Source organism: Urocitellus parryii, chromosome 7, assembly GCF_045843805.1.
Source record: "Urocitellus parryii isolate mUroPar1 chromosome 7, mUroPar1.hap1, whole genome shotgun sequence".
Lineage (NCBI taxonomy): Eukaryota > Metazoa > Chordata > Mammalia > Rodentia > Sciuridae > Urocitellus > Urocitellus parryii.
The window spans coordinates 68,800,087-68,815,679 of record NC_135537.1 but is presented as its reverse complement, the minus strand read 5'-3'; the positions used below and the strand labels follow the sequence as shown (position 1 = coordinate 68,815,679).

At 38.3% G+C, this 15,593-nt stretch overlaps 2 protein-coding genes across 2 annotated transcripts in view; both read left to right on the top strand.

Annotated features, from left to right (window-relative positions):
* Window positions 1-477, top strand: part of Ppp1r42 (protein phosphatase 1 regulatory subunit 42) — a 43,241-nt gene extending 42,764 nt beyond the window's left edge. The window contains exon 8 of the mRNA XM_026407764.2: window positions 432-477. Coding sequence (XP_026263549.1) covers window positions 432-477 — 46 coding nt within the window. The remainder of the gene's footprint in view (window positions 1-431) is intronic.
* A 2,304-nt stretch (window positions 478-2,781) lies between these two features.
* Tcf24 (transcription factor 24) lies at window positions 2,782-8,573 on the top strand. Its single transcript, XM_026407755.2, has 2 exons — window positions 2,782-3,150; window positions 8,460-8,573. Exons 1-2 carry the CDS (start codon window positions 2,782-2,784, stop codon window positions 8,571-8,573), a joined length of 483 nt encoding a protein of 160 aa, XP_026263540.2.
* The last annotated feature ends 7,020 nt before the right edge of the window (window positions 8,574-15,593 follow it).

Sequence of the window (15,593 nt, the reverse complement as noted above, 5' to 3'; positions counted from 1 at the left end):
AGTTGGTCTTGTTATCATCAGTCCTTTCTTTCTCCACCTGTTGAGCAACATAGCCATGTCACTGCCTAGCCATGTTGGCAGTGAAGAGCCTTGTCCTTCCTCCACATCATCATACATAAGCAGGCAACTCTAACAGACTGGGCCAAGAGTGCAAAATTTAAGGAGCTCCAGGCACCTCACTTGCCTCCCCTTAGCCTGGGTCAACCTTCCCTCCAATATTCTAATTTCCATAACTCTCCCAACTCAGATTTTTCACATTTTTCCAAAGCAGGAAAATATGTGTTTCTGCTTCATTTTAAACTCTCCTTGAAAAGATTAAAACTTTGGTGACTAATTATTAGCCTCTACTATCATTGTATCCTGGATTCTGTTTGTGGGTTTTTTAAAAATACTTTTAAACTAAACACTTTTTTTTCTCTTTATGCATACAGGAATCTCTCTTTGAAGGAATCTGAAACCTTGCTAACAAAAAAATGATGTGCATGAATCTCATCTTCTCTATAATCCAAAAGTAAAAGAAAATTTGCTGAAAACAAGTAAATTCAGCTTCAAGTGATCTTATTTTTTTAACTTCATAAAACTTGGCAACATTTTTTGAGTTTTTAGCTTTATGGTATCTTAGTATATAAGAGTTCTTTAATTTCTTGCTTGATTTGCTTCTTTATAGAATCTCAAATTTTGCTTTCCATGAGTGAGAGTTCAAAGATCTATTTGCCTTATTACTCATTACATACAATTTACTGGGGAAATAAAGATGAGCTTTCCTATTCAATAGAGGGCCTTTTTGAATCAATGGAATTTGGGTGTGCCTCTTTCTAAAGTGTGAATCTAATTACAGTTATTGAATGAGAACAGATTTTAGAAACCCAAAGATCCTTCTGATTTACAAATATACTTAATGTTTGGACTGGTACATCCGAATATAACAAATACCACCATTACTATCTACAGCTTAGTAATTTCACTTTGGAAAGTTAGAAAGCTACTGGAAAGCATACAAAAACATAGACAAGAGCAGTTTCTTTGATGACACTTTAAATTTGATATTAGTTACCCCCAAAGAAAAGAATGTTCCAATTGTAGACATTGTTTCTAATATGTCCTAATTACGTTGCTAGAAAGTATTGTGTGTCCACTCAGACTTCACCCGGGAAAACGACGGGTGCAGGACGCACGGCAGCTTTATGGTATCTCATAGTATATAAGAGTTCTTTAATTTCATGTTTGATTTGCTTCAAGGAAATCGGAGGGTTGGGAGAGAGCGGAATGCTCTGTCGGAATCGGCTTGGGGGCGCAGCGCCGGTTTATAAAGAAGCTTTGGATGGGGTTTTTCCTTGCACTGCTGCAAACCACACTCCGTTTGGGGGCACAGGTGCAAAGCCAGTAAAGAATTGTATGTCTGAGAAATTAAAATTAAAAAGCTGTTGCCCCGAGGGATGACAGAATCGCGGGCTAGGGTCCGCATGCCTGGGGACAGTTCCTAAAACATAACAACGGGAACATTCGAGGTCTTATGCAAGGTGCAGTTTTGTCTCACAGCGCCTACCTAACCTGGTCACGGAGTACTGAAGTGGGGGGACTACTACTATGCGTAATGAGGACAGCATGAAATATTTACCTTGTGGTAGGATAAAAAAAAAAAAAAAGCTAATGCATAGACGTGGCACACTCGACATTCCTCACAAAGTTGTCTCGCGCAACCAAACGGCGTTCCCTGCGCGGGTCTGGAAAGGGACCTGGAATCCGACTGGGGCCAGGTGGAAGGACAGCGGCGAGGTTAGACCCTTTCCCACCCTAGGAACACCCCCAGCGCTGGACGCTGCACCCCCCCCCCGCGCCCCGCCTCTGGGAAAGCTGGGCGCAGAGCGGGAGCTGAGAGGCGGACGCCCCACCCCCTGGCCCGCCCTGCCCGGCTGTTTGATTAATGAGTCTCGCTCTGCCAAGGTTCCTCGAGGCCTCAGCCCATAGAGTTACCCCCGCAGGGGCGCAGGCCTCCGCCCGACGTGCTGTCGCGGTGGAGGTACGTACTCATGGCCTCGGGGATCCCTACATAAAAGGCGTGACCAGAAGAAGCTGAAAGCAGCCTTTGGCTTTAACTGGACAACGATGGAGTAATCCACGCGGCCCTGTCTACGCAGACCCGGCTTGACGTCCCCGTTCCCTTGCACAGCAGATCCAAGACCCGCAAGGCGGCTCCAGGAAAGGTGAGGTTTCCGGTCCCTCTCGCTCCGCACAGTTCGCAACTTTATAGCGGTGGCCGGTGCCTTAGTCCAGGGTGAGGCCAGGGGTCCCCGTTTCTCAGGCGGAAATTTCCCAAGGGCGCAAATGACCCGAGAGCGGCCGGTGTGCCACCTCGCGTGGTTTCTCGCCTAGCCGGCCAAAATGATTCGCAACACTTCCCGCGGGGCTGGCCGAATAACTGCTGGAGCACTAAGTGCTGAAACGGAGCTGTGCTTCCCAGATCTTCCTTCCCTGGTAGAGTTGCCCTTGAGCTTAATTTGTCCTGGAAAAAGCAAAGCCCACACCAAAAAGGCAAAACCCCTCTTCGTACTTTTACGAAGCTCAGAAACTTTGAGGTTCCACCGTTCTGCCCAGGCGCTGGAAGGCAGAACATACCACTTCAAAAGAGCTCACCTCCGAGAAATCCTTAACCACGTCGAGCGGCCGGGCCGGTGCGCGGCGTCAGCTAGAGGGTTGCACCCCTCAGGTTAAACCCAACCGCGCCCCGTCCTCACTGCGCTTTCGGTCCTTTGCAGCGCGCGCTAGGCACAGGAATCCACCATGGACCGCGGCAGCTCGGTGAACAGCCCCGAGAGCGCCAGTGCTGAGTCGGTGCCTCCGGCCACTGTCACCCGCGACACAAGCCCAGGGCGGATTGGGATCGGAGCGCGCTCCGGAGGCGGCCGGCCGGCCGCGGCGAACGCAGCGCGGGAGCGCAGCCGCGTGCAAACCCTGAGGCACGCCTTCCTGGAGCTCCAGCGCACGCTGCCGTCGGTACCACCTGACACAAAGCTATCCAAGCTGGACGTGCTGCTGCTGGCCACCACTTACATTGCGCACCTTACCCGCAGCCTGCAGGACGATGCCGAGGCTGCGGCGGATCCAGGTCTGGGAGCTTTGAGTGGCGATGGCTACCTGCACCCAGTCAAGGTAGGCGGGAGGGCACACTGCGGGGCTGGGACTGGGAGGAGGATACCTTGAATCTGCCTTTTCACCGCCTGGGCAGATGCCACCGAGCTCTAGTTCCTCCTCGTGGGTGAGGAGACATCGGCCCGAGAGGGCTCCGACATCAAGAACCCACTGCAAGAGGCTGCTGAATGAGTCCGTGGCTTAGACTGGAGTCTGACATGCCCTTTTATAGGTTGGCAGTTTAAGGATTTTTGCACTTTTCAGGGTGAGAAAGTTTGGGTTATTTTAATTTCATTGTGTTTTTGATGGGAAATTTGAAAGATATCATGAATGAAGTGGAGTCATACAATTAATTATCTTCCTTTAAGTAATCCTAGGAAAACGTTTGAAATTGTCCGGTAATACCAAGAACAAATGAGACGGTTCTATATCTCCATGAAACAAATTTTCAGTCTGTTTAAATAAAGGTTAAAACCATAGACTAGACAGCTAGTAAGAATGTTAGAAAAGTATAATGTTTTATGTAATTTTCATGATAGGTTGGCATGTACATTGAGCGAATTGAATAAATATTATATTCAAAGTTTGTAATGTACAAAACTAGCCAAGACAATCCATTTTGCATAATTTGTTTACATATAGGTAGAATGATCACAGATGTCATTTAATATGATATATAGGACTAAAATTCATAATTTATATTGCATAATCTATATCATCCATTTCCCTTAGATTTGTTTTGAAACCTTACATTAATTCAACTTCCTACTCGAAATGCATAATCTTTTCTATATTTGCTAACCCTAAATTTTCAAATTTTTGTTTCTTCCATTCTGAAGTATTTTATAACATACACACGCAAATACAAAATTAGGACTTAGGTTTAAGTATGTCATTGTTCAATAAATTAGTGAATAATCATTATTGAAATATGGTAAGGGCTGGGGCTGTAGTTCAGTAGTAGAGTGCTTGCATGGCAGGTGTGAGCACTGAGTTTAGTCCTCAGCATCACATAAAAGTAAATAAAATAAAGGAATGCTGCCCATCTACAACTACAAAATTTTTAAAAAAATTTTTTTTAAATATGGTAAAGTGGGCTGGGTTGTAGCTTAGTCGTAGAGCACTTGACCAGCACTTGTGAGGCACTGGGTTCCATCCTAAGCACCACATAAAAATAAAATAAAGATATTGTGTCCAACTACAACTAAAAAATAAATATTTAAAAAATATATATGTATAAAATATCATTATTTATAATTAGATAGACCCCCTATCCCATTCCTGAGTTTTATAACATGATCTCTGTTAAAGTCATTCATTCTGATTAAGGGGATTTATATTACTTTGTGTATTAGATTGCTATTCATATATACCACTAATGTAGATTTCTTTTGACTTGACTTGACATTTGCTGTTTACTCTAAAAAAGTTTAACATTAAGTATATTCTAACATAAAGTATATGTTAAATTTCTCCTTTGTGGGAGCTATGATTCAGAATGAGAAATCAAGTTTTTCACCTTAGTTTTACGGAGTGAGTTTTTTTAATGAATAATGTTAGAAGCATTAATGTTAGACTGTAACACTACGCATAACAAACTTTTTTATACTTAATTCATGTATCAAATATTTTTGTAGTCATATAACTGTTTTATGAAATTAAATCTCATTTGTTCTCTGAATTATTTTGACCGTTAATAGACAATTCTAAACATTATGATAGAAGGTCAAATATTCTCTCTTAGAAGTGAAATTGAGGGCTGGGGTTGTAGCTCATTGGTAGAGTGCTCACCTTCCATGTGGAAGGCACTGGGTTTGATCCTCAGCACCACATAAAAATAAAATAATGGTATTGTGTCTATCTACAACTAAAAAAAATATTTTTTAAAGTGAAATTGATGTGTAACAAGTAACAATATATTTTAAAATCAAACATTTGAGTTTCTGCTATAAGTAAAGTAGTGTTTTGGGGATAGTAAATACCATTATGAGTAAGACTCAGTCCTTGACCTAATTGAACATATTATAGAAATGAAAATAAAAATGCAAATAACAGTATAATGCTGTTAGGGAAAATGTTATAACCATGTGCTGAGGAGGTTCAAAGATTTTATATATGCAATTGAAACCACCTGTTATTTTACAAAAGTACCAAAATGTTTAAATAAGAAGTCTATCTTTACTGTAAAAGGAATAAAAATATTATGATCTTTTTTAATTAACTAAAGATTCATTGTAAACTATTATAGGCCTTAGTAGGTATTCGAAAATGATTTTATGTTTCTACCTTAGAATAGTGTTACTAAGTTCTACTCTGATAACAAAAGATCTTTTAACAAATACTTTGATGCTGTGATTTTGAAACATCAATCCTTATTACTAATATTATTAGCATGAAAGAGCTGTTGGGGACCTACATGAAAATATCTGAAACGAGGGATCAGAGGTGTAGCTCAGTGGTAGAGTTCATACTTATCATTCTTACCATCTCCAGTAGGCAAAAAACAAAACAAAAACTCAAATGAAACTGGAGTTTTAAGAAAGTAGGGTTAAGTTCCTGGGGCCTATGCCCATATTTATCTTTTTGTACCATAAGCATTTTGGATCAGTAACAATTTGGCCCAAAGAGCAGTAGTTTTCCAGGAGAACAGGAATGTATTTTTAGACCTTTACTTTGGGAGAAAAGCACAGATGACTTTATTAATTGCCATACCCCTTGAGAATCATTGTCCATAAGAAAGTAGAGTTCACAGGGGCTGAGGTTGTGGCTCAGTGGTAGAGCACTCGCCTAGCACATGTGAGGCTCTGGGTTCGATCCTCAGCATCACATAAAAATGAATAAATAAAATAAAGGTATTGTGTCAACTACAACTAAAAAATAAGTATTAAAAAAAAGAAAGAGTTCAGGATTATGTTACTCTATGTGGTGCTAGAATAAATTATTGAAAAATGTAATATAAGTCAGTCAGCTGGCTTTTTTGGCATCTTGTTGACATGTAACCCAACTAATGTTTACATTTTAATTTCTGACTCTTTAAAACTATTTCTGTGTCCAGGCACACCTGTAATGCCAGTGGTTCAGGAGGCTGAGGCAGGAGGATCACAAGTTCAAGGCCAGTCTCAGTAACTAAGCGAGGCCCTAAGCAACTAAGTGAGACCCTGTCTCAACACAAAAATGTGAAAAATAGGCTGGGGATGTTGGCTCAGTGGTTAAGTACCCCTGAATTCAATCCCCATTACCCACTCCACAAGAGAACTATTTCTCAGCCTATATTAAGTTGAATAAGATCTTTATTTACAAACTTTGAAAATCAAGGACACAAAATTCTTAAATTTGAAAACTTTATTATGTAATAAATACATAGAAATGAGGCAAAAATCCACATACACATTTTATGTTTGCTTCATTCATTACTTACATCCCAGAAAGGATATAAGGAATAGACTCTTTGATTGATTCTATGCTTAGTTGAATGATTTAGAGCAACTCTAACATAGTGGACACTGGGTAGCACATGAGAACCAGAGGGGAGCATTCAGTAATATTTCTGTCTTTTTTTATCTTAGATGTATTTAATTCACATAATTCTCAAATTACATTTGAAACATGAGCATGAATTTTTGATTCTTATGAAAATCAAACAGGGGTCTGGTACATAATATTGCCAAAAATCCTGTACTTGAAATTGATGATTTCTGCCCTACCTTATTCATTACATGTACTAGTCTGCTCAGGTGACCATAACAAAATACAACAGACTGGATGTCCTAAACAACAGAAATTTATATTCTCATAGTCTGAAGGCTTGCAAGTCCAGATCAAGGTGTGACAGGGGTCAGTTCCTGTTGGGGGTGCTCCTCCTGGCTTGCAGATGGTCCACTTTTCTCTGTGTTGTCACATGGCCTCTCCTTGCTAATGTATGCACACCAAAGAAAGGAGGTCATGGACAAACACAGACACACAGAACAGACTTTTTCTTCAAAGGCCACTAGTCCTTTATGATCTAAACTAACTCTGATTACCTTCCAGTTAATCACCTTGGAGTTTAAGGCTTCAAGTTATGCTTTTTGTCCCTAACACCAAGCACTGGGGTCTTAAGCATAATGTAGGACTTAAATCTGATCTAACAAGGCCAAACCTTGACATATCAGATGAGCCTCAGGCCATTTCATAAAACAATTTGGTTTGGCAGTCTGGCAGGAATCCTAAGGACAGGACCAGTGACAATGATGCACCCAGAATATATATGAATGTACTTGTGTGATTTTTTTAAAAAAATATGAAATGAATTTGGAAAAATAAGTATCATAATGTCAATCTTATTTCTGTATCAAATATACCATACAAGGTTATTTTTAGGAAGACTAAGTAGGAATAGACTCTTTTAAATTCCAAGTCATACAAATTTTAAATATTATTTGTATTTAAAATCTAGATTGCTCAGATGGATGTGGTGGTACATACCTGTAATCTGAATTATTCTGGAGTTTCATGGGTTCAAGGCTGTCCTGGGCAACATAGTGAGACTGAGCTACAAGGAACAAATTCATCTGGAAACATTAATATAGATGTTTGTTGGATGCCACAGAACAACAGAATGGAGCTTTCCAGATAATATCACATGCCCAGTTATTTTTCTTTTATTTTTATTAAAATTTTAAAAGTGAAACATAAAAATCATATATATATATATATATATATATATATATATATTATGTGTATATGTATGTGTGTGTATATAAGTCAGGGCAAGCATATCTCTTCAAACATTTGTCATTTTTTTATTCAGTGAAAACATTCAGGAATTCTTTCTTCTGGCTCTTTTGAAATATAAAACACATTACCTGTAGTCATCCTGCTGTGCAGTAAAACACCAGAACTTAGAAATTTGGAATGCTTCACAAATTTGCATGTCTCCTTGCTCAGGGGCTACTTTAAGTTTTTATTATTCCTGTTTTACTATATTTAGAATGTAATCGGGTTCTCAATCTTTAGAGCTAAGTTTTGCATGTGATTTTTTTTTTTTGGACTTAGTTTATAAATCTGAGGATAGACAGATTTTTCTGTACTTAACTATATATTTACTCTTTTCTTGTACACATGTGCACATAGTTTTACGGTTATAGTCAAAGTCTGGATATATTTTTACTTGCATTATTAGCATTAATAAACATTTCTCTCATATTCTATTAGACTTCATAATTATAATCGTTACTGGCTGTATAATATTGCATTTGCTCTGGGGTATTTGGAATTTTTAATACTGCAAATACGTTATATATGTCCCAGATACTAACTTTTGGAATCTTATTTAAATATTCTCTTTTCAGAAATGGCCCATGCGATCAAGATTATACATTGGTGCTACTGGTCAGTTTCTGAAGCATTCGGTCTCTGGAGAAAAAGCAAATCATAGCAACACTCCAACAGACTCACAGCCGTAGGGACTCTCATGGTGGTAGCTGGTAGGAGTGGTGTCTATTGTTTTTAAATACTATGAAAGAATTATAATTTATTACATCAAACATAAAAAACATCATTTCTGAAAGTTTACATTGGAGCCCATAGTTTGATGTCCAGATTTATCTGTCTAAAGGTGGAATGAGGTAATCAATCTTATATAAAACATACTGCTTATCTATTCATTGTGAGAGTGATGGCTATATAGTACAAGAGAAACTATTAGGAAAATACACACAAAAAGAAACAATTATGTATATATCCAAAGAAGGCACACATTTTCTGTAGTATATCTATTGTAAATGTAAAAGCCAACATCTATCAGTATAGTCTTTGTAGCTTAAAAAAAAATCTGTGTTTGTGATATGTCAGTATTCTATCTTTGTGAAGACCAAGAATGCATTTCAACTATCAGATGCAAGACCATTTATTTAGTTTGGCTTTATATATGTGTAAAGTCTGTTGCAGTAGCTTCTATCACTAGAGATTTTCCCTGTTAGAAGATTTGTTTGGAGTATCAGAAACAATTTGCTCTATAGGAAATGCCCACCTTTCAAAAGGGTTAGTCAGTATTTGGACATGACTTACATGTTTCCAGATTGTGAAAGGCACTAGGAATTCAGGCAGCCAGTATGAAAAAGAGTCCGGGTGTCACTGGGCAGCAGCTATCATCACACTTTCTCCTAGTCACACCATATCACTGCTTCTTTCAGGTTCTGAGCTAGGTGAGCAAGTTCAGCTGTAGCCATTTTGGAGACAGTGGTCTTTTCAGGCCTTGTAGAGCCATCAGTGAATCCCCCTGACCTTCCTCAGCCAGTGGTGGAGTCAGGTCCCTTCTCCCATCCAAGACTAGCTGGGCTCTACCCTGCTTAGCTTCAGAGATCAGACGAGATCCGGCTGTTCAGGGTGGTATGGCCAGAGATGTCAGATCCCTTCTCACATCAGCTCTTCATAATCTACCTTCATAATCATAATTTGGCCATTACAAAATGGGGAAAATCCTGTCTGATTTGGGAATTCTGGCACTGATGTGTATCTTAGGGGGATCTAAGGATACAGTGAGTGTCCTGAGTTAAATTCAGGCTGGAGCAGACCCCTCCTGAATCTGCCCTAATATGAACCTATAGCAGTAAGCCTCCTGCTGCACTGTACATCCTGAAGTGCTCAGAGAACAATGGATCTGACTGATCCCACTAGTGGCTTTAGTTTGCAATAGGAACCTCCTGAAATTTGTGTTAAATAAAGGAGCTTTGCCTCTGACAACGTTGTTTTTTTCTTTCTTCTTGTCCAGTTATTGTTTTAATGCCAAAGAAGTGTCATTTTGGTCATAGATTTTTATAACATTTTATTAAGTCTTTAAATATGCTAATATTTAAAATATTTTAGTAAGTGGGAAATTCTCAGAAGGGAAGCTGCATGTGTTCTGAGCCATGAGTAGAGATGTTTGTCAGGGAACACACTGAGTTTGGAACAATGGAGTATAGCAGAAACACTGGGAAAGAATCAACATTGGTCCTCTCTTTGCTGACTTAGATTCCCTTTTATCACTTCTTGATTTTCTCCTCAGTCTTTACTCTTCCCTTTTCCAACTGTGAAGTTCATAATATATTTCTCAAAACCTAGTTTTAAAGTTGTTGAATTTGATCCAAGGTTAGCAAACAGATAGCAAAAATAATGAACTTGGTTGAATAACAGTTGACCCACCATTTTATTTTCACCTCAGTTTTCTTCCAGCTTTTGGCAGTGAAATGAAGTAAAACATCATTTGAAGGCAAGAACTATCAGTTGATTCAGTACAGCATGACCAGGTTTTGGCTTATATCCAATAGTTTGTAACTTTTATTATTTTAATGTGACTACCTTCCTTAAAATGTGACCAATAATAAAATCTTTCTACATACTGATATGTAACACAAATGTTTGTATATTTAAATATTTGTGATATGTTTACCTATTCATCTAACATTAAAAAGAAATTTAAAAAAATAAGATTTGGATTCAGCATTCATCATTTTATTGCCATGGGAGGTGCTTAACAGTTTTTCATCTTAAGGAATGCAATGAAAACTTTTTTAAAGTTACCTTAAACAGGCCTGTAAACACTAAGTTCGATAGTAAGAATTTCAGAAAAATCATTTTTTAACTAATAATTCTAATCAGTTAGACTACAGTTTTTATTTAATTGGAAAAAAACTGATATTATTGGACTTTTCTAAATCATACTATTATATAGTATAGAGCCTTTTCCCTTTGATGGTATTTTTATTTCTACTTGTCCGGTTATAAATGACCAAGAAATGTTATTTCTGTCATATGTTTTCATTACATTTTATGACGTTGCTAAATATGTTAACAGCATTTTTAATATTTATTTATAGTTGTACTTGGACACAATACATTTATTTATTTATCTATTTATTTATTTATTTATTTATTTATTTATTTATTTATTTAATGTGGTGCTGAGGATCGAACCCAGGGCCTTGCACATGCGCAGCGATTGCTCTTCCACTGAGCCACAATCCCAGCTCCCACCCACCCCCAACCCCCAATGACTTTTAATAGGTTGGAAAATCTTAGAGGAGAAGTTGCAAATTTTCATCCAAAGGTCCAAAGGAGCATGCTCTTTTAATTAATGATGCACAGTCAGGATAAGGAGTATTATTAAAATAAAAGGAAGCACTAATTTGAAAATTAGTCTGTTTATTTTGCATCGATCTCTTGGAATAATTAACAAACATTGATGGTACATTTGAAAAATAAATTTTTTCTTTTTTTTTTCTGGTACTAAGGATTGAGTCCAGGGGCACTCTACCACTGAGCTACATCCCCAACCCTTTTTATATTTTAACTTTGAGACAGGGCCTTCCTAAATTTCTGAGGCTGGCCTCAAACTTTCTATCCTCCTGTCTCAGCATCCCAAATGGCTGGGATTACAGGTGTGCAGCATTACACCCAGCTGAAGATCTTTCTAGAGTATAGATACCTACCTAGCTTCTTCATCATGTTGTTCTTAATAGATTATATACTAGAACTAGGGAGAGGATATATTTGGATCACAGTATTTATAACCCTGTAATCTGCTGGGGAAATCCTCAGTTAAATTTCTTTCAGTTCATTTGGCTTTCCTAGTGATATAACACAGTTACATTTATTTTAAATAATTATAATAATAATTTGGGGGGCTTGGGAAATGCTTTTTTAAAGGCAAAACCAGTTCTGACTAAAATATTTTTTTCTGACTATAAAAATATAGTGCCATCTAGTTTATTATTCATCGATTATTGTGGGAGGCCAACCTTAGGGGTGACTGAGTTACACTCCCCAGCTGGGTGCTGAGGTGCTCAGTCACAGAAATGGGTGTGTCTTGCTACAGCTCCACGGGTGAAGCTATGCTCACCTGTTCCTTTGTAAGCTAACCCCTTGCCCTGTTTAGGATAGAATCTTCCATGGAAGTGCCTTGTGTGTGTCCCCTTCTCTTACTGTGCCCTTGGGTGTGGCCTACCCAGGTGTCAGTCAACCTGCTGACAGTGGACTTCATGAAGACAGACTCAGCCCCCTGAAACCTGACCCCTTGCCTCATTTGAATAGCTTCTCCTCAATAAAAGGGGTCAGCACATGCTCTCGCGCTCTCTCTCTTTCTGCGGACCCTTAAGTTCAGAGGATCCGTCACAGCGACCCCAAAGAAAAAGGTATTTGTGTCTCTTGTGTGGTTATTTCGTGCAGCCCAGTTAGCCCAGTTTAACTAGAGTGACCCCTGAGCCTTTTAGTCGCGAGAACAGAAACCCAGCAGATTATATATTAATAAAAGTACATTTAAAAGCATATATTCACTTGTTTAATTTTAAACAACAAAAAGAAGTGAGGCAGAAAGTAAGAGTCCTGTTGTAGACATGTCTGGAATAAAGTTGGGGATTATGTGTTCTATATCACTTGGTAATGAAGAGGGGTCTTGCATTTTTATAAGGCTTGTTTTTACTTTATTTTATTTTTAAATTTTTTATTTGTTTTCATTAGTTATACATTATAGTAGCATACATTTATGCTCTTTGATATATCATACATAGATGGGATATAATTTCTCATTTTTCTAAGTGTACATGGTGCAGAATCATATTTGTCATGTAGTTACATATATAGATACATAATAATGATAAGGCTTGTTTTTAAACCAAATTATTATAGTCTGAAGAGTTGCAGATTACCTAAACAGTAACCTTCTTATGTGCTCATGGAGACTTTATTTAAATGTAGAAGAAACTGCAAAAAGAAAATAAATGTTGATTGACCCTACTGAAATGTACTAATTATTTTAGCTGAAATTGCTTCTTAGGTTGAATTATTTGGTAATTTCTCTTTCTCTCAAAGGGCCTCATTTTATATTCATGAAAGCAACTAGCCATTTATTTTCAATTAAAGAGAAAATGTTCAGGCTCTAGTATTTTTTTTTTTTTTAGGAAATAGGAGAGATAATTATGTCTATATTTTCCAGCACATTATTTAATCTTTTTTTTTCTTTTGGCCTCAGTATATCATAGTGTCATTCTGAAGAAATAATCAAATACAGACAAAATATCTCTGCAGTAGCCATACATGATTCACTCAGAAATGAACACATAAATTGTATTTTTCATTGTGATAAGACAGCTTACTTGTTGGCTCTATTGTATTGTTGCTCTTCTTAGCTGGCAGGGAGGAAAAAAATATAAATCAAACAGATTGCTTCTGATCTGTATTTATAAGGTATTTTGAGAAATGGTTTAATCTAAATGCTCTTTTCTAACTATGTTACCACAAATTATATATATATATTATATATTTTTTTTTTGAAAGAGAGAGAGAGAGAGAATTTTAATATTTATTTTTCAGTTTTTCGGCAGACACAACATCTTTGTATGTGGTGCTAAGGATCGAACCCGGGCCACACGCATGCCAGGCGAGTGTGCTACCGCTTGAGCCACATCCCCAGCCCCTTATATATATTTTTTGAAAAGCCATGAACTTTGATTTTTCTAGCACTGGCAGATTCTGCCTTAATCTGGTGATAAATTCATGTTTTTTTAAAAAAAATCATTAGATGCTTTCCAGCAGTTTTCTAGATAACTTACAAGTAGCAGTATGCTGTTACTTTTTCTCCGAGGTGTACATTTTTAAAATTTTTAACTTTTTTCCTATTGTTCTTGTAACCTAAAAAATATCCACAAAGCTGAGGTTCCAAATTTTTAAAAGGAGTACTTGAGGGAAACATTATTATAAAATTGAACATCACAAAGAAATTAATATGTACTTTGTTACATAATGGTAGCTGGTCGTCATATATGTGACTGCTGTAATGAAAAATGAATGCCCCACAAATCCCACAGATTTGCTTCCTGTAGACTGTGAGTACAGCACAGATGGAACTGCAGCACAGTTGGAAATGAGGGACATTAATATTCTTGCCTAACTACATAAACCGGAGAAAGGTTTCCCTTCCTATGTTTACACAAGTCTTAGTTTCAATTCATAAGAGAAACCAGTTCAGTGAAACATACCCCAGTCACTCAAATGCTTTCATTATAAATTATACCATAGCATTTAGCTGTCAGAAGCTTTTACATTATAAACTGGATAATAATCTTAACTATTAGGCTTAAAGATTATGTCAGGAGTTATTTCCTGTGCTCATGGATGTTACTGAAGAAACATGCATTCCTGGCCCCTGAGGACCAAGAGGTATGTCCTATGAATGAACTTTAACTACTCCTTTCCATTTTTATGGCCACTGGAAAGTGGGAGCTGTTTCAAACAAAGTGTACTCTAAATAAAACTTGATTTTCAACATTTTCATTTTCAAAAAAATTCTGAAATCACCCAATTTAAAATTTTCTAAATATGTATAATTATAAACCATCTTAGTAATTCTTTACACAGATGGGTCTATCATGCAGATAAAAATTTTTAAGTAAGTTGAATTTTAAAGGGTTGTAGCTCAGCGGTAGAGTGCTTGCCTAGCACGTTTGAGGCACTGGGTTCGATCCTCAGCACCACATCAAGATAAACAAATAAAATAAAGGTATTGTGTCCATCTACAAATATTTTTTTTAAATATTTTTTTTAAAAAGGCCCATGCAAGATTGTAGTTTGCGGCACATCAGCCCCCTTAGTACTGTGTACTCCTATATCATAATCATCTTGAAATGTGGGCAACAGCCAAGTAACAACAGGTATGCAATGATGGAGAAAGAGTCAAGAGAAAGAAGAAAGATGAGAAACTGTATTTAGATTCTCCTTTCAGAGACAGGTCTCTTCCTTCAGTGTCAGTCAGGCTACAGGTGTGATTATACTCTAGAGGCACAAGGAAGAGAATGCCCTGAAAAAGCAGATCTGTCCTCAGGACCAGATCAGAACACGAATCTAAAACTGCTAACAGTGGGCAATGCTCAGTCTGAGAGGCCCAGGGAGCTGCCACACCTAGTGATGTGCCAGCCTATATCCCTCTCCAGCCAGACACCCAATGTTTAGGTGATAGTAGCAATGGAAGTGATTTAACCCAACACAGAAAACTTATTGTCACCGTAAGCAATGATGGTTGGTCTCTCCTGTCCCAGGCCAGCCGTGGGCTGTGTGTGTGAGCTGTGAGCATTTTTGAGCACAGGAGCAGACTAGACTGAGGTTGCTGCTCTGTCTGGGCTGTGCACGTATGTGTCCTTTTCACTTGCTCTGCCTTTGGATCCCACACAGCACCTGAGATGGGTGTGGCCTTCCTAGATGTCCACCTGCTGACCACAAGACATCAAGAGGCTAGACTCAACCCCCTGAAACCTGACCCCCCTCATTGGGGTGAAACTTTCTCAAGCGTCTTCCCCCCAATAAAACATCCTCAGAACATCTTTCTTCTCTTTTTCTGCCTTCCTTGTGGCAGCGGAGTAGAGGAGCCATCGCTGAAGAATCCCAAGAAAAAGATATTTTTTTCTGTCTCAGTGTGGTCACTTCTGCCAACCCCAATTCACCTGGAGCGACTC

Coding starts and splice junctions, on each gene's coding strand:
- Tcf24 (XM_026407755.2), top strand. CDS start 2,782: ATGGACCGCGGCAGCTCGGTGAACAGCCCCGAGAGCGCCAGTGCTGAG. Junction 3,151..8,459: donor GCTACCTGCACCCAGTCAAG/GTAGGCGGGAGG, acceptor TTCTCTTTTCAG/AAATGGCCCATGCGATCAAG.